General features: G+C 41.9%; 1 protein-coding gene across 1 annotated transcript in view; it reads right to left on the bottom strand.

Moving 5' to 3' along the window:
• Positions 1-19,561: 19,561 nt before the first annotated feature.
• rgs3a (regulator of G protein signaling 3a) overlaps positions 19,562-25,136 on the bottom strand; it is a 128,296-nt gene continuing 122,721 nt past the window's right edge. Inside the window, exons 13-16 of the mRNA XM_053618387.1 lie at positions 23,821-23,922; positions 22,897-22,958; positions 21,829-21,995; positions 19,562-21,371 (exon numbers count right to left, since the gene is read on the bottom strand). Of these exons, the coding sequence (XP_053474362.1) occupies positions 21,171-21,371; positions 21,829-21,995; positions 22,897-22,958; positions 23,821-23,922 (532 nt within the window). The 3' untranslated portion in view covers positions 19,562-21,170. The remainder of the gene's footprint in view (positions 21,372-21,828; positions 21,996-22,896; positions 22,959-23,820; positions 23,923-25,136) is intronic.

Genomic DNA, 25,136 nt, shown 5'->3' with positions numbered 1-25,136 from the left:
ACATGCTTAGTGCAGGAACATAAACTTTATACAACAGACTGAAGATTTATATCTCGCTGGACCGCCGTGGCTAAATATTTCTCTTTCTACAGGGAGGTTTGTCTCTCGCTGGGGGTGAAGGGCCACATGTGTTTCTCAGAAACGTGCCGTGCTTTATAACAGATACGAGTTCGACAGAAAAGCGGAACTTCTGTAAATCCGCTGTTTAACGTAGCTCTATTTTTCACCTCTTCTTTCCACCTTTAAATCACACCTTTAAATATTAGGTGGATCTGATGGGCCTCATTACAGACCATCACTCAAGCTAATAAATCCATTACAAATACAGTGGTGCTTGAAAGTTTGTGAACCCATTAGAATTGTCTATATCTGCATAAGTATGACTTTAAACATCATCACGTTTTCACACAAGTCCTGGAAGTAGATAAAGAGAACCTAGTTATTCAAATGAGATAAAAATATTATGCTCGGTCATTTATTTTTTGAGGAAAATGACCCAATATTACATATCTGTGAGGGGTAAAAGTATGTGAACCTTTGTTTTCAGTATCTGGTGTGACCCCCTTATACGTTTGGGGTAACTGTTGATCAGTCCTGCACATCGGCTTGGAGTAATTTTAGGCCGTTCCTCAGTACAGAACAGCTTCAACTCACATCACATGAACTGCTTGCTTCAGGTGCTTCCCCAACATTTCTGTTGGATTAAGGTCCAGATATTGACTTGGCCATTATTTGGTAGAACAACTTGTGTGCTGAAGGACATTGTCTTCCTGCATGTCCCACTTTCTCTTGAGATTCAGTTCCTGGACAGATGTCCTGACGTTTTCCCTCTCACTTTCTGTCAAGCTACACATGATACGCCTGAGATACCAGCGGTCCTTCTGCTCTCCGGACCTGCCTGATCCATCCCGATGCCCTACTTCTGGTTGGAGTTCTCATCAGTTAGAAGATACATGCTGCTGCTGAGGATGGTTCCACGTTGTGGAGCGTGGAGGTCACTGGGATTGTTAAGGATGGTACCACTTAAAAACCATATCGATGGCTTTGGACCTCAATTCATGTGAACAGTTATGCTATGATAGCCTCAGCTATGATTGCTATTATAGCCAAAGCACTGCAATTACCACAAAGAGTTTTGCGCTCAAGTCTCCATCAGTGGAGAAGTTCAACAAAACAGACTTCATGTAAAAACTGTCATGAATTTTCCTGGTTACACAACCCTACTATTTGATCATGTAGTATTAGCACATTTATAGAAGGGACTTATTTATAAATCGCTCTATCCAGTGTTACCCAGATGACGATGGGTTCCCTTCTGAGTCTGGTTCCTCTCAAGGTTTCTTCCCTATATCATCTCAGGGGGTTTTTACTCACCACCGTCGCCTCTGGCTGCTCATTAGGGACAAATTCATCAATTTAAAATGTATATTCTCAATGTATAGATTTCTGTAAAGCTGCTTTGGGACAATGTCCATTGTTAAACGTGCTATACAAATAAAATTGAAGAATTCGCTTTAGAATTCGCTGGTATCATTCAGAATTCATTGTCCCATCAATGACGGCAAGTCGTCCTGGCCCAGATGCAGCAAAACAAGCCCAAGCCATGATACTACCACCACCATGTTTCACAGATGGGATACGGTTCTTACGCTGGAATGTTGTGTTTTCTTTTTTTATTTTTTAAACCAAAAATTTCGATTTCGAGGCAGAAAGACATACATGGACTAGAGAGCATAACATATTCACAACATATTCATAATCATAAAATAGTAGGTGAGAAACACCCGGATGATCTACTGCGTCCGGCAAGATTCCACAGTAGGGAACCAGTGGATACCGCGCTATCCCATAAGGCGACGGGACTGGTGCGGAAAAGCTGTCAGAATCAAAAATGGTGGAAGGCAGCGCGTCGGCTCTTTTGAAATTGTAGGTCACGTGACAACGCCAACATGACGGACGTACAGTAGTATGTCCGGATTGTATTCATACTACACACGTATACTGATCAGTATTTACTGTATCGCAGTACGTACAGTACTATCACAGCACGCCGTTTCGGACAAAGCCATAATAATGTGTCGATTTGAGCGTAACCATGACAGCAGAACTGTGGTGTCTTTGTTCGGTTAAAAAAAAAAAAAAAACGAAGGAGCTGATTATTATTAAATAAAGATATTCAATTTTGTGGGGAAATTCTGCTTTTTGTCTGTGCCTGCTGGGATTTTCTTCTTGGCAATTCGGTTAGTGTGTAGGAAATGAAGAACCTGTGCTGATGTGCTTCTCGTGCGTCAGCAATTATCTGTAATAATACACATCTGTATTATTTATTGCCTGGTTTCAATATCTATCCACATTGCATCTCGTGATCTTGCTTTGGAAATATTTGTCAGTCATAGTCACGATTTATTTTAATTTTTTTAATTAGTTTTTGTTGTTGTTTTTTTTTTTTTTTTAAAGACTTAAAAGATTCATTCAAACACCTGGGGAAAAAGAAAGGACTGGTTTTGGCCGTATACTCATGTTTCACGCACGCTTTACTGAAAAGAAGTGAGGAGATGGTTGTGCCTGAAGCGTGCTCCTGGCTCGGATAGGAGAGGCATCTCTGAATCACTGTGGCGCATAAAGAGGCTTAATGTTCGTGCCACCGTTCCTGAGCCTTTAAGGCTGACTCAGAGGTGCCACTTCTCAAAGTTTTATTTCTAAAAGACGTTGAACAAAAAGAGAAAACGGTGAAACAGGGACACAGCTGTGGCTTTCAACGACAGTGCACGTGAACGCTCAGAGCATGAGAGAAGAAAAGTAATAATAATAAAAAATACACACAGGAGAGGAATAAAAGATGTGCTCTTTATGGAAAGTGACTCATGATGTAATCATACAGGGATTGATCAGTGATTGATTGTTATTGCTGTTGATCAGTGTGTATTTTGGGCCAAGATTCAACACCATTTATTATTGAAGTCGTAGCTCATGTTTTTGAATTATTTTTTTTGTTTGTTTTGTTTTTTTTACGAGGACCCTGCATTTTAATCCACACGCCTCGACCCAAAAATAGACTCCCGATTCATCCACCAAGACAAGGCAGTCAGGAATGAAAGTGAGCAATCCGTGAGACGCTGCTAACCTTTTCAAAGCCACAACTGGAACACATAATTGGTGTGAAGAGGTAAAGCCCTGTAAATATAGACTCGCCCTACCTTTAAGGCAATGGTGCTTCCATTCACAATGGGTTTATGGGAGTAATAGGTTGAAAAAAAAGGTTTGAAATTGCACATGTGAAGGCAAATATGTCATGCGAATAACATGTAATATGCAAAAGCATGTGAGTAAATGAATCGTGTGTGAAAAACACTCGGTGAAAAATGAATCGTGTAAAGTTTTCGTGTGTAAGGAAGTGAGTCATGAGTAAGGAATCGCATGTGAAAGTAAATGAATCATATGTAAGGAGTCATATTTAAAAAATTAATGAACCATGTGCAAAGAATCACATATGAGAATAAATGAATCGTGTGTAAGAATCGCATGTGAGAATAAGTGAATCATGAAGAAAGAATCACATGCGAGCATAAATGAATCCTGAGTAAAAAATCACGTGAGCATAAATGTATCATGAGTAAAGAACCGCGCAAAAGTAAATGAATTATATGCAAGGAGTCACATATGAAAATAAATGAATCGTGTGCAAAGAATCAGATGTGAGAATAAATGAATCGTGTGTAAGAATCACATGTGAGAATAAATGAATCATGAGTAAAGAATTGCATATAAAAATTAAACGAATCGTATAAAAAAAATCACATGAAAATAAATGAAACGTGTAAGAATCCAAAGTGAGAATAAATGAATCATGAGTAAAGAATCATATGTGAAAGTAAATGAATCATATGTAAGGTGTCACATCTGAAAATAAATGAATCATGTGCAAAGAATCAAATGAGAATAAATGAATCATGTGTAGAGAATCATAAGTGAAAATAAATTAATCTTGTACATGAAATGAAATCACTGTGTGTGTGTGTGTGTGTGTGTGTGTGTGTGTTGACCTACAAGACCAGGATTAAAAACAGCACAGACTTAATTAACCACAAACCCAGCCGTCCAGTTTTATGAATAGAAAAAAAAAAGACATCACATGACTGCTGACATCACACTCTGACATTTTGAGCCCGTGGGCCGAAACGCCTCAGTGACGTCTGACTTACAACATCACACGGAACATCATGGGTTCCAAATCTTTGCATAATGAGTGCATTTAGGAATGTAGTGTTTCAGGTGCTCTTTGCATTTTTATATCGTTCCATACAATACCCTCGCTAGCTGAACGTTAGCGTGACGGAGAAACACTGTAACCTGCAAATATTAACTCCCGCTTAGCCGCACAATACATAGAAACAAGGTTCCGCTTAGACCCGGGTTATTGTAGGGTTTTACATACAACCTTTAAGGGTCAATCGATTCAAAGTGGTCCAGTAAAAAAAAATGTAGTAATTACCTCTATGTATTGTCATTGCAAAACCATCAGGTTTTAATTTTTTTTAAAATTTTTTTATCTGTAAACAGTGGAATCTCAAACTCAAGATTTTTACAGCAGAATGCTATTATAGAGGGCTTATTTCTGTGAAAATTTCAGGTACATATCTGCTCCCCCACCAAAGATATTCAAACCAAAAGTGCGGGAATTTTTTAAAAAATTGTACTTTCTCACCACGATAAAAAAAACAAAAAAACGAAAAGTCTCAAACCTGAAATGTTCTGCATGCACACTAAACTTACCTAGATACGTTAAGACGGAGACTCAAACCTTTCCCGTTATAAACTGTTTGTAAAAGTGGAACTGTGAGGAATCTTGAGCATTACATTTGGACTTAAGTTCTAAGTCTAAGGAACAAGAACATGCTAAATGTTTATATATGTACATGTACCTTGTAATGCGCTCTAGAGATTTTTGTTCCGAGGAGCTAGGACCATTCTGAGCCGAGATACTGATGTTCACGTAAACAGCGTGTGCCATGACGCAAAGATGGCCGTCGTAAGTAAAATAAATAAATAAATAAATAAATAAATAAATAAATAAATAGGTGGTTTTGAAATGCCGAGGGTTAAGGGTTTCCTAAGAGTTCTCTAGATAATTAAGATGCTTTGACTTCTACTTAGAACCTTCTCTGAAAAGGGAACCCCTTGTTGTAGAACTAAGAAAACTCTTTAGGGTTCTAGATTTAACTTTTGTGTCTAAGCGTATATCTGGAAACTCGGTAAATAACTGTGCACTCTCGAAGAGTTCCTCGAGGGTTCTTTGGGTGATTAAGAACTTTTTGCTCCAGTTTAGCTGGACGAAACATGCAAACATGGCTCCATTTAGACCCCTGTCTTTGCTTTCTAAAAAGGAAACCAGCTGTTGCAAGGTTCTACTTAAAAACCCATTGAAACCCATTGGATATTTTTTTTTTTTAAACAATTGTCAACTGAAGAACTCTTTAGGGTTAGAAACCTATGTGAAACGGAAGCCCACTGTTGTAGGGTTCTACATTAAAAAAAAAGTTTAAGAACTAAGTAACTCTATAAGTGTATATCTGTACACTCCAGGGGAAAAAAAAAAAAAAAAAATTGGTTCCTCAAGGGTTCTTTGAAGGTTAAAAGGGTTCTGCTTTCTAATACTTTTACTTGGAACTATTTCTGAAAGTGAAAAATATGGTATGTCACATGGTTCTATACAAAGCCTTTAATGAATCAGGTAATTGTCTGTTGGTGCTGTTTATATCTTTATATCGTTCCTCACCACACCTTCATTAGTAGCATGTTAGCGAAGGCGTAAAACTGTGAAGTACATTCTTTCCAGTTTAGCCACACGAACCAGCCAAAGAATGTCAACGTTCTACTGGCATGTCAGGAACGTTGCAAATCGCACGATAGGACACTGATATAGAACCAGTTTAGTTTGGTTTTCAAACCGCAACTAATGTTCCATCACAGCAGCGTTATTAACTCTTTGAGCCATTTTAAACTGTAAGTGTTTAACTTTAGAGCAATTTGCGATATCGATACAAACGAAACCACAGACACAAGTTAAACCAAAGAAGCGAAACGTTCTGACAGTATACAAAGTTGTGAGCTGTTGCATTTAGTTCCATCAGCCGGCGATCCGAATCTCTGAGGTGGCATGAGGATGAAACGGATGACTAATCGGAACACTGTCTTCTCAAATCTGCTTCGAAAACCAAAAGTGCAAACAGCATTCAGATCTGTAAATAGCTCACTAGCTCTATAAATAGTGCTTTAGATCAAGTGATAGTATTTTAGATCCTTAAATACTGTAGATCTTTACTAGCACAATATAGCTGCAAATAGCTCTTTAGAACCATAAAATAGCACTTTTGCTCTGTAAATAGAATCGGGATTAGTGATTTAGATCGACAAATTGCACTTTTGGTCTGTAATAGTCATAAATAGATCCCGAAGTAGTGTTTAGATGCAAAAATTGCAGTTCACATCTGTAAACATCTGCATGTTAGATGAAGAAATAGCACTATAGATCCATTCAAAATACTTTAGATCCGTAAACTCTTTAGAACCGTAAATAGATCCGTAAATAGGACTTTAGATCCAGAAACAGCACTTTATGAAAGCACTTTAGATGAAGAAATAGCACTACAGATCCTTTAATCGTCGTTTAGATCTGTTAACACGGTATATCTTAGGAACCATATATAGATCCATAAACAGCTCTTTTTATACTGATACTTAGAACCATAAATAGCTTTTTAGGACCGCAAATAGATCCGTAGACAGCACTTTAGAGTCAGAAATTTTACCATAGATCCATAAATAGTGCTTTAGAAGCATAAAATAGCACCTTAGATCCATAAATAGCTATTTGAACTGTAAATAGATCTGTAAGTAGCATTTTAGATCCATTAATAGTGCTTTAGATCAGCAAATAGCACTTTAGAACCATGAATACATCCACAAATAGCACTAATGGTCTTTGAATAGCATTTTAGATGCAGAATTAATACTTTTGATCTGTACAATAATACTTTAGATCCATAAATAGGACTGTAAATCCATAAAGAGATCAGTAAATAGGATTTAGATCCATAAATAGAGTCGGTAAACAGCACTATAGCTCTGTAAATAGCTTTTCGGAAGCATAAATAGCCGTTTATATCCATAAATTGATACGGAGATTGAAGAAGAGTGCATGAGATTCATTAACAGCCCTTTAGAAGTGTAAGTAGATCCATAAATCAAGTCCTTCAGAACTATAAATAGCACTCCTCTTGCATTCTTTCACTTTGCAAAATAGAACCATTTAATTTCCATCGTACTGTACGTCTCCATCATGTAAGATGACAGCCAACAACACTTTCATTTTAGAATCCTAATACCTTAATACATCATGGAGTTCTTTTGTTTTTGTGTTTTAAATGAAACTCTGTGTTACTTTTATGTTTCCACACAGAAGGTCTCAGAGGAGCAAACCAAGGAACCTTAAACTGTGATGTGCTTTTACTTTTCTGGAACCTTCTTAAAGTGTTTCTACTCAGAATCCACTCAGAAGGGATAAACAAATAACACTTTTGGTCCATAGGCGCCATAAATAAATTCAAAAATAGGATTTAGACCCTCTCTTTAAGAGTTCCCCGAACAAGGCAAGCTAAAGAATGATTCAACGTTCTACATTTAATCTTTATATATACATCCATCCGTCCATCCGTTTTCTATAGCGCTTATAGAACCCTATAACCCTACAGGGTCGCGAGGATCCCAGGGAGCGCGGGGTACACTCTGGACGCGGTGCCAATCCATCACAGGACACACACAATCACACACATATTCACACACACATTCATACACTATGGACACTTTGGACATGCCAATCAGCCTACCGTGCATGTCTTTGGACCGGGGGAGGAAACCAGAGTACCCGGAGGAAACCCCCGCAGCATGACTAGAACATGCAAACTCCGCACACACACACGGCAGCGGCGTGAATCGAACTCCTGACCCTGGAGGCGTGAGGCGAACTTGCTAACCACTAAGCCATCGTGCTCCCTATCTTTATGTATGTATATTATATACTCGTGCTATATATATATATACACGTCTGATATAAAATAACAGGAAGTGAAAAAACGGAACCGGAAAAGGAGATTTATTCTAATTGAATTTGCTCTCGTGATGTTTTTGTGAGAAAGCCATCAGGAAACACGATGCGTGGTGTTTATTCCCAGTCCCCCCATGAGAATCTTCTTCTCATTCAGGTGTGGTCGCTTGGTTAGACTCACTCCATCATCATCATCATCATCATCATCATCATCGCTTTGTGGAATTACAGCGGTGTTATCTGGACTGAAGCACTTCTGTGGAATTTCTACTTGTGTTTATCATAATCGCTGATGGACAATGAGTCTACACTTAAACACTAGCTGTGTAGATTTGTACGAGGAATGTTATCATGTAAAGCTTCCTGTTGTGCTCTTTTCTCAAAAGGGTTTGGATGAAAACTGGGTGATGACTGATGGGGTTTGGGTTACGTCTATTTATATGTATTCCCACTGCACTGTGACTAACCTCATAAAGCAATTAGAAAGCAATAAAGTGAATACATTCATCTCCGGTTTGAAAAGTAATTACCTAGCAAACCCTGAGCGGTGTTTTTTTAATGTCAATTCAAGAACAAAGTTAACCTCGAGCTCAAACGTAGCTTGACGGTCAGTTATTTCTGCATTCCTACGTTGAACTAGACGACTCAAACCCAACCTCCATCGTTCCAGGAAGACATTCCTTCACTTACGGTCGCCAACGTGTACCAATTTTTTAGTGGAAATCCTAACCTGCCACGCGTAATGCAGTAATGAGTATTTATACCACAATTTGATTGGCCAGAAAGTGTTCATTCATTTTCTATAACAATAAAGCTTGACCTTTTTTAATAGTTGATATGATGGAGTTTTTCCTGTGAGGAGATGTCTATTTATCGTTTATGGAAGGAACAGGAAGGAATTCATTTCACAGAAGGTACCACAGCATCAAACATGACAATAAATAAATAAATAAATAAATAAATAAAAGTATGATGTTCTTTTAATAAGTAAAAAAAAAAAAAATTGTAATGGTGTCAAGTTGCTGTGGTACAAGAGGAATAAAACACTTCAGGACATATTGTCATAGGAAATTAATCAACTTCATGGTGATGAGAGTATTTCTGCTTCATCACATGGATGACGCTGATCCTATACTCAGCGTCCAGTCAGTACCAGCAAAAGAATGGAAAACTATAGCATAGTATTTTGTTGTTGTTTTTTGTAAAGATTGTTCTAGATCTGCAGTCCTTTGTGTTGTATGGTCTGATCTGGTTCTGCACTCAGTGCTCATATATTCCTCTCTGTGACTCTGAGCTTTTAAAATAAAACTTTTGGTAAAAAAATAAAATAAAATAAAAAGGAAAAGAAATGTTTCATTTCTAAGGAATGCCAGTCGATTTCAGTCGAGTTGGACTGTGTATATTAATCAATGGGCTCCAAAGCTTTGCTTCATCAAGTGGAAACTGGGCTTGCTCATGTTTACGCCCAGTGTGTGTGTGTGTGTGTGTGTGTGTGTGTGTTTGCTTGCCAAAGAGTGAGTAAGTGCAAGCAGGCAGAGAGGGAGAGGAAAAGAAAAAGAGCGATGGTTCCACAATGACTATTCTTTAAACAACACAAGACAAGAGCTTGCCCTTGTTGAAAAGCAGGACGTTGCCAGGCTGAGTCAGTTTATTTTCTCCTAAACGCATCGAGTTACCCAGTTCTCCATCTTGTGGATTTTGGTACTCGGAGTGGTGAAACACTTCAGAGTGGCGTGAAGTCAAGAGCTACGGTGTGTTCTGATCTTCTCTGGGGCTTTCAGTGTTTTCAGTAAAAGTGTCCATGAGATGTGATGATCTTTTTCCTCATCTCTTTTTCTCCCCCCCCCCCTGCGTGTGAATATTATCAGTTCAGATTTGTGCCACTCGTTCAGTTTATGTTCAGACTTCTTTTCTTTTCCTGGAAAAATACCAAAAATATCCACTTTGAGCAGACAAAGGGTAGGAAGTTGGGTGATTAAAAAAGTAGAAAATGCAATCATGAACATTCAGATATCGATTTTTTTTTATTTTTTTTATGCTAATCAACCTAGAGATTTGTTTCAGGTATGAAAGAATCAATAGTCCTCTATTTCATGCTGGCTTTTGGTCTGAGAACAATCCAAAAACACAGCAGCAAATCAGAAGACCAAAAACATTTTGAATTTGCTGTTGTTTTTTTGTTCTGGTGGGTATACCAGGGGGGTATTCCAAGGGGGTATACCAGGGAGGTATACCAGGGGGGTATTCCAAGGGGGTATACCAGGGAGGTATCCCAGGGGAGTATACCTGGGAGGTATCCCAGGGGGATATACCGGGGGGTATTCCAGGGGGGTATACCAGGGAGGTATCCCAGGGGGGTATACCAGGGGGGTATTCCAGAAAGCAAAGTTAACTTAGCGAACACCTTTTAGGACTTACTCCAATTACTTACTGTAAAATGGCTGAGGGACCACCAGTACCTTCACTCACTCCAGCTGAGGAGCTGGAACTGTCCCTTAATCAAGGGGGCAGTTCATCAGAGTCAGCTACCTCCCATGATATAAGTGGTTTGGTCAAATATATGTGTAGCATGGAGGACTTATTTTACTGCATATGATGTGTACTGTAATCTTATTTGTAGTTAACATCTACTATATGTTCCCTATGTCTTTGTATAATGGTTGTATTTGTTTGAGAATGTACTGAGCATCTGATTTCATTTCATCTGATTATATTTATGATATCAATCATATTGAATTATCATTCTGTCTTCCTAGCTGCCGGCGAAGTAGCTGTATAAGGTCGATCTTCAAATGCAAATTAGGAAAAAGTGACATGGAGATGGATCTTCTACAACTTGGACCTTCAACAAATGTAAAAAAGTTAATCAATAAATAGATCGGATTTGGGATTAAAATCATCATCGGCTTCATTTCTATTGACTGGTCATGGTGCTCGATATATACTGATATAAACCTCAACCATTTTTTCCTTGTATTTCTTCTGAAAATCTCTCAAGCATTTTGGAGCAAGTTCTAGAAAGCTCCTTCTCCTCAACTAGTGCACCATGACATCATGATATGGCTGAACTGCAATGATGTTAAACGAGCCAACATCTTGAAGAGCGCTTGGAAAAAGTATTTGGATTTAGTGTCGCTTCATTCAAGTAGGGTTTTTTTTTTTTCTTCTTTCCACTGGCTAAGTGAAAAGCCAGAGAAGCGCCTGCTGCGTGTCAGAGCGCTTTGGCCTCCCGTCACTGGCAGCTTCAGTGTCTCTGGCTGCACTTCTCAAAACAAGTCTTTAAACTATTTACGAAGTTGGTTGCCATGGTTCCTGGTTCCCCCTCAACAACATGCCCAGTGTTCTTACTCACGGGTCTAAGTGTTGGCGGGAATGTTCCGCGTGTGTCACCGTTCGTTTTCGCGGACGCGGTGAAAGTCAAACGCGTTCGCGTTCGTTAGGGAAAGGAGGTCTCCTGTTAGAGCTCACTCTTACACAACCACTCACACACGTTCACACGTCAGAGGTGTGTGCTTCCCACGACGCAGGTCATCATGTCATGTTTCGTGACACGACATGGCTGAATAATTCATGACAGCGGAAGTCTCTCTGACTTTCAGTGATTCAAGTGATTTGGTTTCGAGAGATTCCAGGATTACAACGCCGGTTATCCCTACCTCTTAATAATTATTATTTTTCCAACAGTTAATATAACAAAACATGCATTGAACCGTTAAAAAAAAAAAAATCATCTTACTGTTATTATTATTTTTTTGTTACGAGGGTTCGTTGACATTTGAAAGTCACAGGGTTGAGTATAGAATTAGCAAATGCATGAAATGTGTTTAACTGGCATCCGTGAACATTAATAACATTCATGTCTAATGGCATTTATTTGAATATCAATATTGGGGGGTTGGGAGTCTCCTCAACCACCACTAGTGTGTAGCATCCACCTGGATGATGTGACGGCAGCCAGATTGCACCAGAATCCCCACCACGCACCAGCTATTAGTGGAGAAGAGAGAGCGATGAAGCCAATTCAGAGATGGGGATTATTAGGGGGCCATGACAGAGAACGGCCAATGGGGGAATTTCGCCAGGACACCGGGGTTATACCCCTACTCTTTTACGATAAGCATTCACAAAATGCCTCCAGATCATTAGTGTGACCATGTGCGTCAGATAGTATGGCATATGGTACAACATCAGATGTTGCTATCTGTTGGTAAATGAGCATGGGATCAGTAACTGGTACCATGCTAATATTCGCTAGTTTTAAGTTATTTACCTGAGAGATACATATAAGTTGTTGTGAAGGACACTGTGCTGTGTTTACAACGTATTCTAACTTAACGTACTGTACATATTTTAAAAAGGAATGTTAATTCATCACAAATCATGGCATCGCCCATTTTTTTAGGTACTACTTTTCCAGTGGTTTTTAGCTCGGCGTGATGTCTGTCATCACGCCGTTCATGTTCACTGTGATCTAAAGTCCGTGACATCATCGACAGTCATCCTCATGTATTTCCTCTTCAGCTGAAAGACCTCGAGACTCGCTAAAACGTCCAAATAAAAAGGCTGTTGCTTAGCTGTTTATCGCTCGAAATAGATGGTTCGGTTTGGCTTTGGATTTGGAAAAATTTAGCGAAAGCTGTTGTCTCTTCTTGCTTGCATAGGAACTGGATCTTCCTTTTAATTCACCAAGAACCGACGCGTTATAAGTGCTTCGCTCAGGAAAAAAAACAAGCGTAAACATTCCTGACAAGTCTTCGGTTTTTTCCCACCGAGGGCTTCGGATTTCACAACAGGCCGAGATCGGACGTCCGCCCGATTGTGGGAACGGGATGAGCTAATGTGTGGCTGCGTTTGCAAGACTGTCCGAGTATTCCCGAGTACTGCTTCAACGTGCAGCAATGAAATGACCTACAAGAGTCTGAAGAGGAGAAAAAAACAAACACCGAAACGTTCCTGATCTGCCGCGAGCCGTGCTAGCGGTCTTGTCCGATGTTTGATTACATCATCACGTCCCGACTGTAGATAAGACAGCAAAAAATACAAAGCAAAAAAAAAAACATATAGTAAAGGTGGTGTTGAATTCTCAATTCTGATTGGTCATGAGAGATGCTTGTTTAACATTTTTGGAAGGCGTCTCCAGTCTCGGTGGTCTATTGGTAACAAAACAAGCTCTTTATTTGTCTTAAGAGCTTTAAAAGAGAGGCTGGTGGCGTTCGTGAACATTAATTGTAACTATAAATGGATTCAAAAGTATGACACCGTCCTTTCGTTATTACGAAGTGTCATCATTGGCTAATTTCCGTGCTGTAAGAGGAATAAAACACTTCAGGGTGTATTGTTGTGGGAAAATAACAGTGACTTGGCTTCACACTACCCTGTCGTTGATGATTTTCCTATAACCGCACACATCCTGAAGTGTTTACTTCCTTACACAGTTATTATGCAGCCTTGAATTTGCCACTTGCATGTTCTTCTGGAAAAAAAAACAAAACAGTAGCAATAACATGAGTTGTAATGAAGTGAAAACGACGCAAGTTCTATTATTAGCTTTCTGAAACGTAGCCTCAGTCAGTTTATATTGAAACGTAAACGTCCAATTCTGTTTGATTAATCACGCGTTAATACGAATCCGTCGGTGGTGTCGATGCGCTGTTTTAAAACAGTTCCCCAGGATACGTTTTATGTCAAAGTCACCTCGGACGACTCGAGCGGCGCTTCTCCGCTGCGATCACGGATTATCAGCGTATACACAACCTCAATCTCCGTCCTTCCACCTGCACTTAGTGTCCCGAAATAGCAGCTCCATCGTGCCTGCTGTTGCCAACTGCCAAACACTCCGTCACCGCAACACAAGTGACCCGTCAAGCCCTGGACTCAAAGCGCTGCTTTATCTGGACGCGCTTTGACAGATCGGGCTTTTGCAGCGTTTGAGAAACGTCCACAACATCCACAGCGTCAGACGCACGTGGCAGGACCTTCGTTTGTTTTGAAGATTTTGAGATGTCGTGGAGCGAATGCTGCTGAGAATACAGAGATGATGTAGATACGGAAATAATCCCTAGAGTCGATTTTCTGAATCGAAATGATCCGATCTTTATTATTCGGAATATTATTCGGATCAGATCAACAGAGATTTTGGGTCACAAAATAAACAACCTAGTGTTAGTAGCGCTAATTGCTATGTACTATATACCACTGTGCTGCTGAATTCTCGACTCTGATTGGTCAAGATGAGATTTATGGAAGGAGTCTCCAGTGTCGGCATTTTGTAACCGTTTTTGTGACAAAAATACAAATGTAAACATGCAATATTCGTATATGTTTGTAAACAAAATGCGTTACAGAAAAGCTCTACAATCCTGACTGACCTCCACACAGATGAGTCCTCTTACCTTCTGTCCTCCCCTAATCAGACATCTGGAGATTTCCTGCTACTTATCGTTGTTTTTACGTCGTATCGTAAGTGCACTGAACATTTCCTGTCTGAAATTATAAGTGGTGCGAAATCAGCGGCTGATTAAGGGACATTATTCGGAGCTCTTCGTTGAGTACACTTTCAACCTGACCTCGGGCGTGAAAAATAAACAAATGAATAAATCGGTCTTTCAGAAATTCAGGCACGTCTGCAGCGTGCGCGTGTACGTGTGTTGAGTCCAGATCCATCAGCGTGAGCGCTGTGGAATTCTCGATTCTGATTGGTCAGAGGGTGACGGTTTATTTTCTGACAGTAGCAAATCGTCCTGCAAATCTTTACGTTAACGCACACGTTCGAATACGTTATCGTTTCTATAGTAACAGCTCGTTCACAGGGACTTATACAGCAGGCGGGTCCATGAACCTGATTTGTTTTGTTTTTTTTTTAAACAAAAAAACCTGTTTATAGCTGCTATAATATAAGCGAGAAAGTTTCACAGTCATTCCACAACATTAAATGAGTTTTTCTTACGATGACGTCACGTGACACGTCTCTCGGCCCGAACCTGTGTAAAATCCGTGGAAGCTCCTCCGAAATGGATAAAAAGGCTGAGGTGTTGTTCTTTAATAAGTGAAACATTGCTCGGGTATAAGAAGGAATTAAATCCCTTCAGGACGTGCTGTTATTGGAAAATAACGGACTTTCCAGCGGTAACAGGAACTCTGAGTCATCACACCGGCCTGATGTTAATTATTTTCTTATAACCGCATTTCCCTGAAGTGATTTATTTCTAGTTGGATAACTGCGAAGGCATACATTGGCTTAGTGGTTAGCACGTTCGCCTCACACCTCCAGGGTCGGGGGTTCGATTGCCCTGTGTGTGTGGAGTTTGCATGTTCTCCCCGTGCTCCGGGTACTCCGGTTTCCTCCCCCAGTCCAAAGACATGCATGGTAGGCTGATTGGCATGTCCAAAGTGTCTGTAGTGTATGAATGGGTGTGTGAGTGTGTATGCGAGTGTGCCCTGTGATGGATCGGCACCGTGTCCAGGGTGTACCCCGCCTTGTGCCCGATGCTCCCTGGGATAGCTCCAGGTTCCCCGTGACCCTGAGAAGGATAAGCGCTATAGAAGATGGATGGATGGATAACTGCGATATATTTCTGCACTCGGTATCCGATAGCATTTGAGCGTTTGCGTTACTCGATAATGACGGGGAAAACCTGAAACCTCAAATTTATCGTTTGAAATATTAACGATATTAACGTGGATCCGAATGTCCGAACTAATCCCGCGTGCAACTTAACTCGGAAAAGTGGGACGTCCGGATTTGGAGTTATGTCATATTCGAGCTACAAATTGGCTAAAAAAACAAACATAGACAGCTTCGTGTTTGTCTTTTGTTAGCAACAAGCTAACTGTAAAGTATATTCCTTATAAGTCATTTAAATGGAAAAGAAGAGAATGGTCACTTTGTTGATGCTGTGAGCAGCCATGCTGATCTGACGTCACTTGCTGAGCTCAGGGGTGAGAAGGAATTCCGACCATTTCTCATGACAGTGACAATATCAGAGGCAAAAATGTCACATGGGCTTCAAATAAACAGCGTTCTTTGTTTTCTCTAAACTTCCTTTTCACTAATCATGGTTTATGAACGCGCTGCCAGACTTTTCAAGTCTATGTTTGCCATTCTAGCAAACCTCTCGTGTGGGCGGGGCTTAACAGCGATTTACTCTCATTGGCTAGTGAGATTTAGATCTGCGATGGATTGGCACCCTGTCCAGGGTGTACCCCGTCTTGTGCCCGATGCTCCCTGGGATAGGCTCCGGGTTCCCCGTGACCCTGAAGGAAGGATAAGCGGTATAGAAGATGGATGGATGGGTAATATTTAGGACGGACTGGAGCTGAATTAGGACGCAGAATTAGGCTTCAAAAATGCACGAAGGGAGGAAATGGCAGCATGGTGAGCACGCGTACTGTATACAGTCATTGGGTACGATGTTTACGCTAAAGAGTTTGTTAATAAGCATGCTGTTTGTAAATTTCATGAATTAGTGGGAATGGATTAATGATCACCAAATTAGTTTGAACTAAAACGCACATCTAAACACACACATTTAAACGAGACAGGGTGTTGAATTGTAATCCAATCTGCACTCTATTATCTGTGTGAGTGTGTGTGTGTGTGTGTGTGTGTGTGTGTGTGTGTTTGAGTCGTGCTGAATCCTGCCAGATCCTCCGAGGAGCTTTAATCTGAGCCAAATCCAAACAGAGCTGTCATCACCTCGCTTCAGCAAAGCTGGGCAGAACCACCTGCTGCTCAGCACTTCCCGCCAGTGCCTGTGTGTGTGTGTGTGTGTGTGTGTGTGTGTTTGTGTGTGTGTGTGGGAAGGCTGAACGAACCTGAACCTTCTCCAAATGAAAGGTCCAACTGTGTAGTTGCCATGCAGAAAGGAAAGAAGCACTCATCTAATAAACACCCGCTGGTCCTGACCAAATCCAATAAAGTCCGGAACACATAAACACACATACACACACACACACACACACACACACACACACACACGGTGAGAGAAGCGAACGTGGTTCCTTAGCAACTCTAAAAAGCTGACAGGATTGATGCTATTTGTGGACAGTCTTTTAGTCAGACTTTTTCTCCGGAAACTTCTCCGGTATAAATTCTGAATAAAATTCTGATACGTGACAGTAATATCAGGCTTTCAGCTTTCGTTTCCTGATAGTTACATCAAGACGTGTTAAACAACTTAGACCATGACAGCTTTTGTTTGAACCCACTCTTCTGCTGTTTTCTCAAGTGATCAAAAATATCGGAACACGTGACCGATCGGTGTTTGCTGCCGCCCAGGTGGGACTTTTTAAATCGATTGTTTGGAGAATGAATAGCTCTGAACGTCTGATCTCGGTTTGAGTCCCGGTTTTTGCCCGTGAAGACTGCAATTCCTGTTTAAAAAGGATAAACCGACATGAAGATCAGAGAGCTGTCTATGGGAGAAAAGCAAGCCGAGACAAATCAATCAGAGGAATCGCACGAACCTCAGGCCTAGCCAATACAGCAATTTGTCCTGAAAAAGAAAGAAACCACTGGTGTACTGGGTCGGCCAAAGAAAACAACGACGGCTGATGACAGAAGCATTGTGGGAGCTGTGAGGAAAAACCCAAAAACAATCATCAGTGACATCACCAACAACGTCCACAGGGCAGGGGTGAAGGTATCACAAGCCACCCTCCGAAGAAGACTCTGAGAGCAGAAATATAGAGGCCGTACCACAAGATCCAACCCGCTCATCAGCAGTAAGAATCAGAAAGCCCGATCGGAATTCACAAAGACGTACAGAGATGAGCCGTAAAAGTTCTGGAACCAAGATGAACCTTCACCAAAGCGATGGAAAGACCAAAGTGTGGAGAAAGAAAAGATCTGCTCACGAGCTGATCTGTGAAACATAGTGGAGGTAGCGTCGTGGCTCGGGCTTGCACGGCTGCTTCTGGAACATTCTCACGCATCTTTATTGATGATGGAACTCATGATGGAAGCAGCAGAACGAACCGGGTTTTAGACTGGCCAAGTCAGTCACCAGACCTTAACCCAGTGGACTGAAGGGAAACCCGGACAGTTTTCTTTTCCTCTTTTTATTCTACTCTACTTCTTTTTTTCTCTCATTTCTCTCTGCTTCTCCACTGCACTCATCTTTTATTCCTCTTCTCTTCTCCTGAACCTTTGATCTTTATCTTTAACTCTCACTTTTCATTTCTCATCTCTGTTATGTTCTTTCTTTTCATTCTCTTCTCTAATTCATTTTTAAAATGAGCGCTTATCTCGCCTTTCTGCTCTTCTCCTCTCTCACCTTTTGTTTTTTTCTCTCTTCTCTTCCCTTCTCTCGTCCCTACTCACCTCTTTCCTTTCTATTTTCCTCTTTTCTCTCACCTTTTAGTCTCCTCCTCTTTCACCTCAACTCTCCTCTCCTCATTTTTTCCTTTATTTCTCGCCTTTCTTTCATTCATTCTTTCTCTCGTTAAGTCCCTTTCTCTTGTCCTTGTTTATCGCCTTTATTGTTCTTTTTCACTTTTACATCTTTGTATTCTCTTCTTTCCTCTTCTCCACTCTCGCATTCTTTATTTTTCTGTTTTTCTTCTCTCTCATCTCTCATGTCACCTTAACTCTCGCCTTTCTTTCTTTCTTTTTTTGTCTTTTTGTTCTCCTCTTTCCTCTCCTGTTCTCCACTCCTCCACCTCTAATCTTTCTTGTTAACCTTCCATTTTTGTTTTTTTTTTCCTCTCATTTTCTTTCTTTTTTCTTAGCTTTATTAGTCTCTTTCTTTCCCTGTTTCCACTCCACTCCTCCACCTTTCCGTTCTTCACTCTTCTGTCATTTTTGGTCTTTTACATCTCTCCTCTCTCCTGATGTCTACTCTTTAGTCTCTCTTCTTTCGTTTATCTTCTCTCTTTTTTTTTTTCCATTTCTTCCCTCGTCACTTTATTCTCCTCATTTCTCAGATTTTTTCTTTATTCTTTAGTCAGTTTCTTTCTTTCCTTTTCGTTTGTTTATCTCGCCTGTTTCCTCTTCTTTCGATCCTTTCATCGATCCTCATTTTGTTCTCCTCATTTCTCTGATTTTTTTTTTTGGTCTTCTGTTTGCAAACTCCATCAGTGTCTTTTTCCTCTTTCCCCCATCTCTCTCTCTCTCCCCCTTCCCCCCTCTGCCACCCCCTTCCTCCCTCCCTCTCTCTCCCCCCTTCCCCCTCTCTCTCCCCCTCTCTCTCCCTCTCCCTCTCCCCCGTTCCCCAACTCCCTCCCTCTCTCTCTCCCTGATGTTTCTGCAGTGTGTTACTGTAGAGTGTGACTGTGTTTCAGGTCACCTATTTAGAGTGAGTTGTGCTGTACCTGTTTACCCGAGCTGTGACAGAAAGAGGCGACTGTGATGAGTGTATTCACACACACACACACACACACACACACACACACACACACACACGTTATGTCCATTATGAAAAATAAAGCAATAATCAGAGACCAAGACAAGATCAGGTATCAGTTTTATCATTCATCTGTTTTATTATATCTTCTCTTTTCTTTTTTTTTCCTTTTTTTTTTTTTACAATGACACCAAAAGTATTCTCTCTATTTTCTTTTTTTTCGCTTGCTATTTTAGGAGATGCGTCTGAATTGTAAACAGTGAAAATGATAAAATACATTTCGTAACCCCCTTACAAGCAGTGTATGACCAAGGAAAAGGTGGATTTCACCCAACGACTTTCCCCCCTTTTTTATTTATTGATTTTTTTCTGATAACGTTACGTCATTTTATAGCTTTGAGGCTCTGAGTATTTACATACATACATACAGCGGTGTTGCGTGGGATTTCCCCCACGAGACCTTGTGTTTTTGTCTTTTTTCTTCGTTTTATTCTTTTCTTACGAATTATATTTACACCCATAAACCCCCGGCTGCCTGCTGCCAGGATGTACACAGTTAACAACGCGCTTAATATCAACTAAATACTCTCTTGAAACTGCGACTCAGTCTTCGAGCGGGGTCGAATTTTAACAAATAAAAATCCATCGTCAAAGTGAAACTTATCCAAAAGATAAGCGGAGTAACAAAAACAATAAAAACGTATTGCACTTACATAAGGACCGGTCGAGGATCATGGGTAAAGGGAGAGGGAGGGAGGGAGGGAGGGGGTGCAGGGGGGAAGGTAGGTAGGACGGGTGCTTTCTTTTGTATTGTTTAACCGAGTGCAATGAACTGAACGAGACATCCAGCAAGGATCTAAATAAATATGCAAACTTACTTTCTGTACAGGTAAAAGCATTATCTTTCTTATTAACAACAACAACATAAAAGAATCTATGGAGTGCAGGCTTAAACCTAATAAAAAATAATAATATATACAAAAAAAAAATGTGAAATTAAGGTCCAACGAGCCTGAAAGCTTCATAGTTGAGTGCCGTGCAGTCCTGAGAATCCTCTCGTCCAGTCCCCACATGGAGCTACAATGAATATTACAGAAACTGTCACGCTTTTGACCTTGGCAGACCTGCGGACGGACGGTCGTGTTCCACGTGCGGAAGCATGAGAGCCCGTGTTTTGGTCCGTTCCTCGAAAACGTCTTTCAGGACGGCGGGGGATGGGGGGAGTGTCTTGGGGGGACGCCGATGGAGATGCCTCGTTACAAGTGCATGACCACAGATGGAAGGAAAGACAGGAAGGATGTGCACTTTGTATCGATCCGGCCATGACGGCTTGAGAATGGGAGCGACGAAAAAGTGGCGTCTGCATCGTACCGAGAGCACAGAGCGCGGAAACGACAAACAAAACAGTGCCCGACTGTCTTCGCGTGGAAGAGTAGATCCCCGTCCCCCACTCTCTCCCAAACCATAAATTAAAAAGATAATGACGATGTCGCTCGTTATACAGACACTCCCAAACGTCTCTTCGCTCAGCCTCCGGCTCGGACGACCGGTCCTTCCGTTCCGGCGTCTCTCCGTCCTGATCGTCGCCTCTCGTTCGTCTCTCCTCGTCGTAGGACAGGATGGCGGATGAGAACAAAAGTGTCCACGATGCTAGTTTGATTTTTTTTTTGTTTGTTTGTTGTTGTTTTTGTTTTGTCAAGCGTCTCTCTGCGCCGCGGTTCCTCTTATGACGAGGACGCCGTAGACGTGGCGCTCGCTTTCTTTTGGTTCACTAAGTCCAGGTAGAGTTCCGAGCGCAGGAACCGCGGATACGAGTCCTTCTCCATCAGGCCGTATATCCGCCGCTGGGCCAGGTCGAAACAGGAACGTGTGACGTTCTGGAGGTTCTCCTTGGTGTGCTCTCGTGTGTATGAGTCAAGGTTCACCTAGAGGGCAAAAGAAGAGGAATTACAGTTACTCGCAAATCCAGCTCGGGTCAGGATTCTCTGTTTAATGTCAATTATAAGTGGTCTCGTTTGGATTTATTTATTTTTTTGCTTGCCCCAAACTCATGCGCTAAAACCAGAGGCGTAGTGTAGCACGGGTACATGTGAATTTATTAGCCAGGGGTGACCTCACATCCTCCAGGCCTCCATGTGGGAACCATACACACAGACTAGCTCATTCATCGTCTGCCTCATGCCTCTTCTGGAGGAGAACCGGGGCGGGGGGGTATGCAGGATTTACACTCCACTGCCCATGTGTGTTTACTTAGAAACCTTTCGAAAGGCCTCGACGCTGATTTGTTTCCAGTCAAAACTATCGCGACGTGTTTTGACCGGACATGGCCGCTGCCCGGCCTCGGCTTTAACGTGCGCCTGGCGTTCGAGAACTCTTCCTTACCTCTTTACAAGACTGAATGGCGATGTACTCGGCGAAGATCTTCTTAGCCTTTGAGGCCATCTTGGACTGCGACTTGATCTTCTTGTAGTCCTCGCAAGCCAGCCAGAATTCCAGATTCTCCTCGCTGAACTCGGTGCGCAGGAACGCTCTGAACGCCGCCAGCCCATCTGATGGAGAAAGAGCGAGGGTGTTATTGGATGAGTAGACAGGAAGAACCACAGGAACACCACATTCAGCTGCGAGATAAGGGTCATTCCATACGGATTAGCAGCTTCCTCTCTTGCCCTTCTGTTGCATGCGGTTGGGATGAAGAACCACTACAGTATTTCGAAAGCCATTTTAAAACACTGAAACGATTCATATATCCTCTGATCTTATTTACATTTCCGACGCATTTTCGAGTTTTCGGGATTTTTTTTGAGGACGTTATAACGGTCTACAGAAACCCTAACCCTGCGCGTCCTCATTTCGGAAAGCCGATTACAAAAATATTCCTTTCCTCGCGGCTCGCGTCGACATTTCTGACAGGCTTTTGGAATTTGCTCAGGAGTTCCGTCAGTAAGAATGCGAGGAAGCGAGGAGCCACCCCGCCAACCGAGACCGCTTTCCGCTGCAGATAAGCTGGCTGCGGAGATGTTTGGGTTTTTTTGTTTTGTTTTGTTTTGTTTTGCGATAAGGAAACGTGTTGAAAGAGTGCACACTGCAGATAAGTCAGTCTCGTGTACATGACATACTGGCTGGTTATACTGAACGCATGCATGCGAGTTTCCTTACCATCAATACAAATGATATTAAAAACATCAAAGCCTGGATTATGGATTATGGATAATGGATTATGGAGAGCAGATATAAATAGAACATGCACACTAATCCCTTTAGAGCACACTAATCCCGCCGTGCTGCTATTTCCTCCCTCCTGATGCATGGCTCAATTCATATGGAGTTCTCTGCACACATGTCATTCCCGGTTCCGGGCCAGACGAAAGCACTCGATCCGTAAACTTAATACAAACCCGGAATTCCATACATTTTTTATTTGACTTTTTTAAAGAATAAATCCTGACTTACATTTGTGGACGAGCAGCTTGTCGAGGGATTCTCCCCACTTGAGCGCCTCCTCCGGCGTGGGCCTGCAGATGAAAGCAGAACGGTTCTTGAGCAAGCCCATTTCTGTCAGGTTTCTCATTGTGTGACCCATCCGAAGCCCTGTGCTTCTCTCCAGCCCGGTGTGTGTGTGTGTGTGTTTTTTTGTGTATACAAGTCTCTCTGAATGCCTCTGGTGGAGAGCTTCCTTTATGACTAACCTCAGAAGGGAGGGGTAGAGGTGGAGCTAGAGCCAGCCAGTAGGACGCTACTATAGCTCCGCCTCCAGCCTCTCGCTTTCCAAAGCTGCTTTTCATTGTGTGACTACAATTAACAGCTCTACAACATCTGCTGCCTTATTGACTTTAGGAGCAAGTCGGTCTTTCTGCACGATAGGGTGGCATCGTGTATGCCGCGTCCACGTGCGATTAAGCAGGCGTTAGTCATGCTAAAGAAATCACACCCGTGTGTATGTTCAACCAGCTGGGTGTTACTTCGTATGCACTAAATATATATATATATTTATCTGATTATTCTCACCAGTGCAGCTCCAAACCAAGATATAACAACAATTCCTTATGTTCTATTAGCACAAAGTAAATGTTTTGGCACCCACATGGTAAGGTTTGTCGTTTCTGGTTTTGAAACAACGAAGGCTACAAGCATAAAAGTTACCACGGACTAAATAAGGTCATTAGTTCATGGAAAGATATACACACTAAACATGACAGCCACACCGCATGACAACGTGATGACACAAACAGAAAACTTCCTTTTTTCCACTTCACACCACTTCTTCTCTCAGGCCATGTGCACACCCATTTGCGTCAACACACACACACACACACACACACACACACCCACACACACCCACAGACAAGCATGCACACACGGACACGTAACACATACTTGACTGACTTCATAGTTTTGTCCAGCTTGCCGGCCGGAGTGCTTCCAGGAGATTCATTCCTTCTCCTCAGGAACGCCAAGCGGTTCTTCATGTCTTTGGCCCTGTATGGACACACACACAAGCAGTAGGTCAGAGATGAATCGTAGATCCAGACATTATGGAAAACATCAAAAGATCTCCAAGACCAACTCCACATGACTTGACCCTAAAAACCCTAAGTGGTGAAAAACGAAAATCCGTATCGAGCGTACATTTTCTCCGCAGTCGAGCTCAGAGCAGCGATAAGATTCCAGCAAGGTGTTGAGAGTTGGAAGAGAGACACTGTCTGTCTCTCTCTCTCTCTCTCTCTCTGTCTCACTCCTGTCCTTCGTCCTCTCTCTCCTCTTCTTCCTTCCTGACTGACTGAGTGACGTGCTGACAGAGGGATGAGGCTCTCTACCTCCACACCTCTCTCTAGGATTCTCCGTAATGCCCCTGGGCTCGTGACCTCAGGGTCAGAGCCCTTGAGGGAGCTAACAGCGTACAGCTGTACCCCTCTCCATCTAGCCAAACTTTCGGCCTCGTGACACGCCCTCCTCCCATCCCCGAGCGCGCGTCCTCACACACTCCGACCTCGCTCGTGTCCTCGTGGAATGCCCGACCTTCCGTAACACCTATTTCCTGCCGTCTGATTTCCACAGTGGATTAGCGAGGCCTCCGCTCTCATCAGCACCACGTTGGGAGACCATTCTGTTTTTGGACCTCCCTAGACACAGTTCCTAAATCGGTCCATCTGTCCTGCCCTCGTCATGCCTCTTTTCTATAACGGTTTCTGTACTTATTATCATGTGGAATTCGGTGAGGCCTAACAGGAGGAATGAGGCACTTTTCTTTTTCTTTCTTTCTTTTTTTTTTTTTATCAGCGCACGTTCATTCTCATAACATCTGTGTTTTTTTTTTGTTTTTTGTTTTGTTTTTTAAAGGAAATCATTAAGGACATGTTTTTGGGGCCACCACTGGTTAACCATTAGCTGTCTCTTTGAATCCAGCTATGCTTCAGTAAAAGAACCAGGAGGTGAGCCCTCACAGGAAACAGGAAGTCTGTAACAATTTATGACATCATTCAATGTTGCGCTCAAATCTGGAAACAATGCCCCCCCCCTTCCACCCCCCCCCCCCTTCCACCCCCCCCCCCCCCGCCTCCTACCCAACTGACTAAATGATGAACAATCACCTTAAAATACAACACCGGGCATTTTTTCAGCAGGAGTAAAGACACAACTTAAACCACTTCCAAAAGATGTGGCTTCGCAGACTTCCTCTTTAACCCACCACA

The sequence above is a fragment of the Ictalurus furcatus genome, chromosome 28 (assembly GCF_023375685.1).
Source record: "Ictalurus furcatus strain D&B chromosome 28, Billie_1.0, whole genome shotgun sequence".
Taxonomy (NCBI): domain Eukaryota; kingdom Metazoa; phylum Chordata; class Actinopteri; order Siluriformes; family Ictaluridae; genus Ictalurus; species Ictalurus furcatus.
This window is presented reverse-complemented; position numbering and strand designations above follow the sequence as displayed.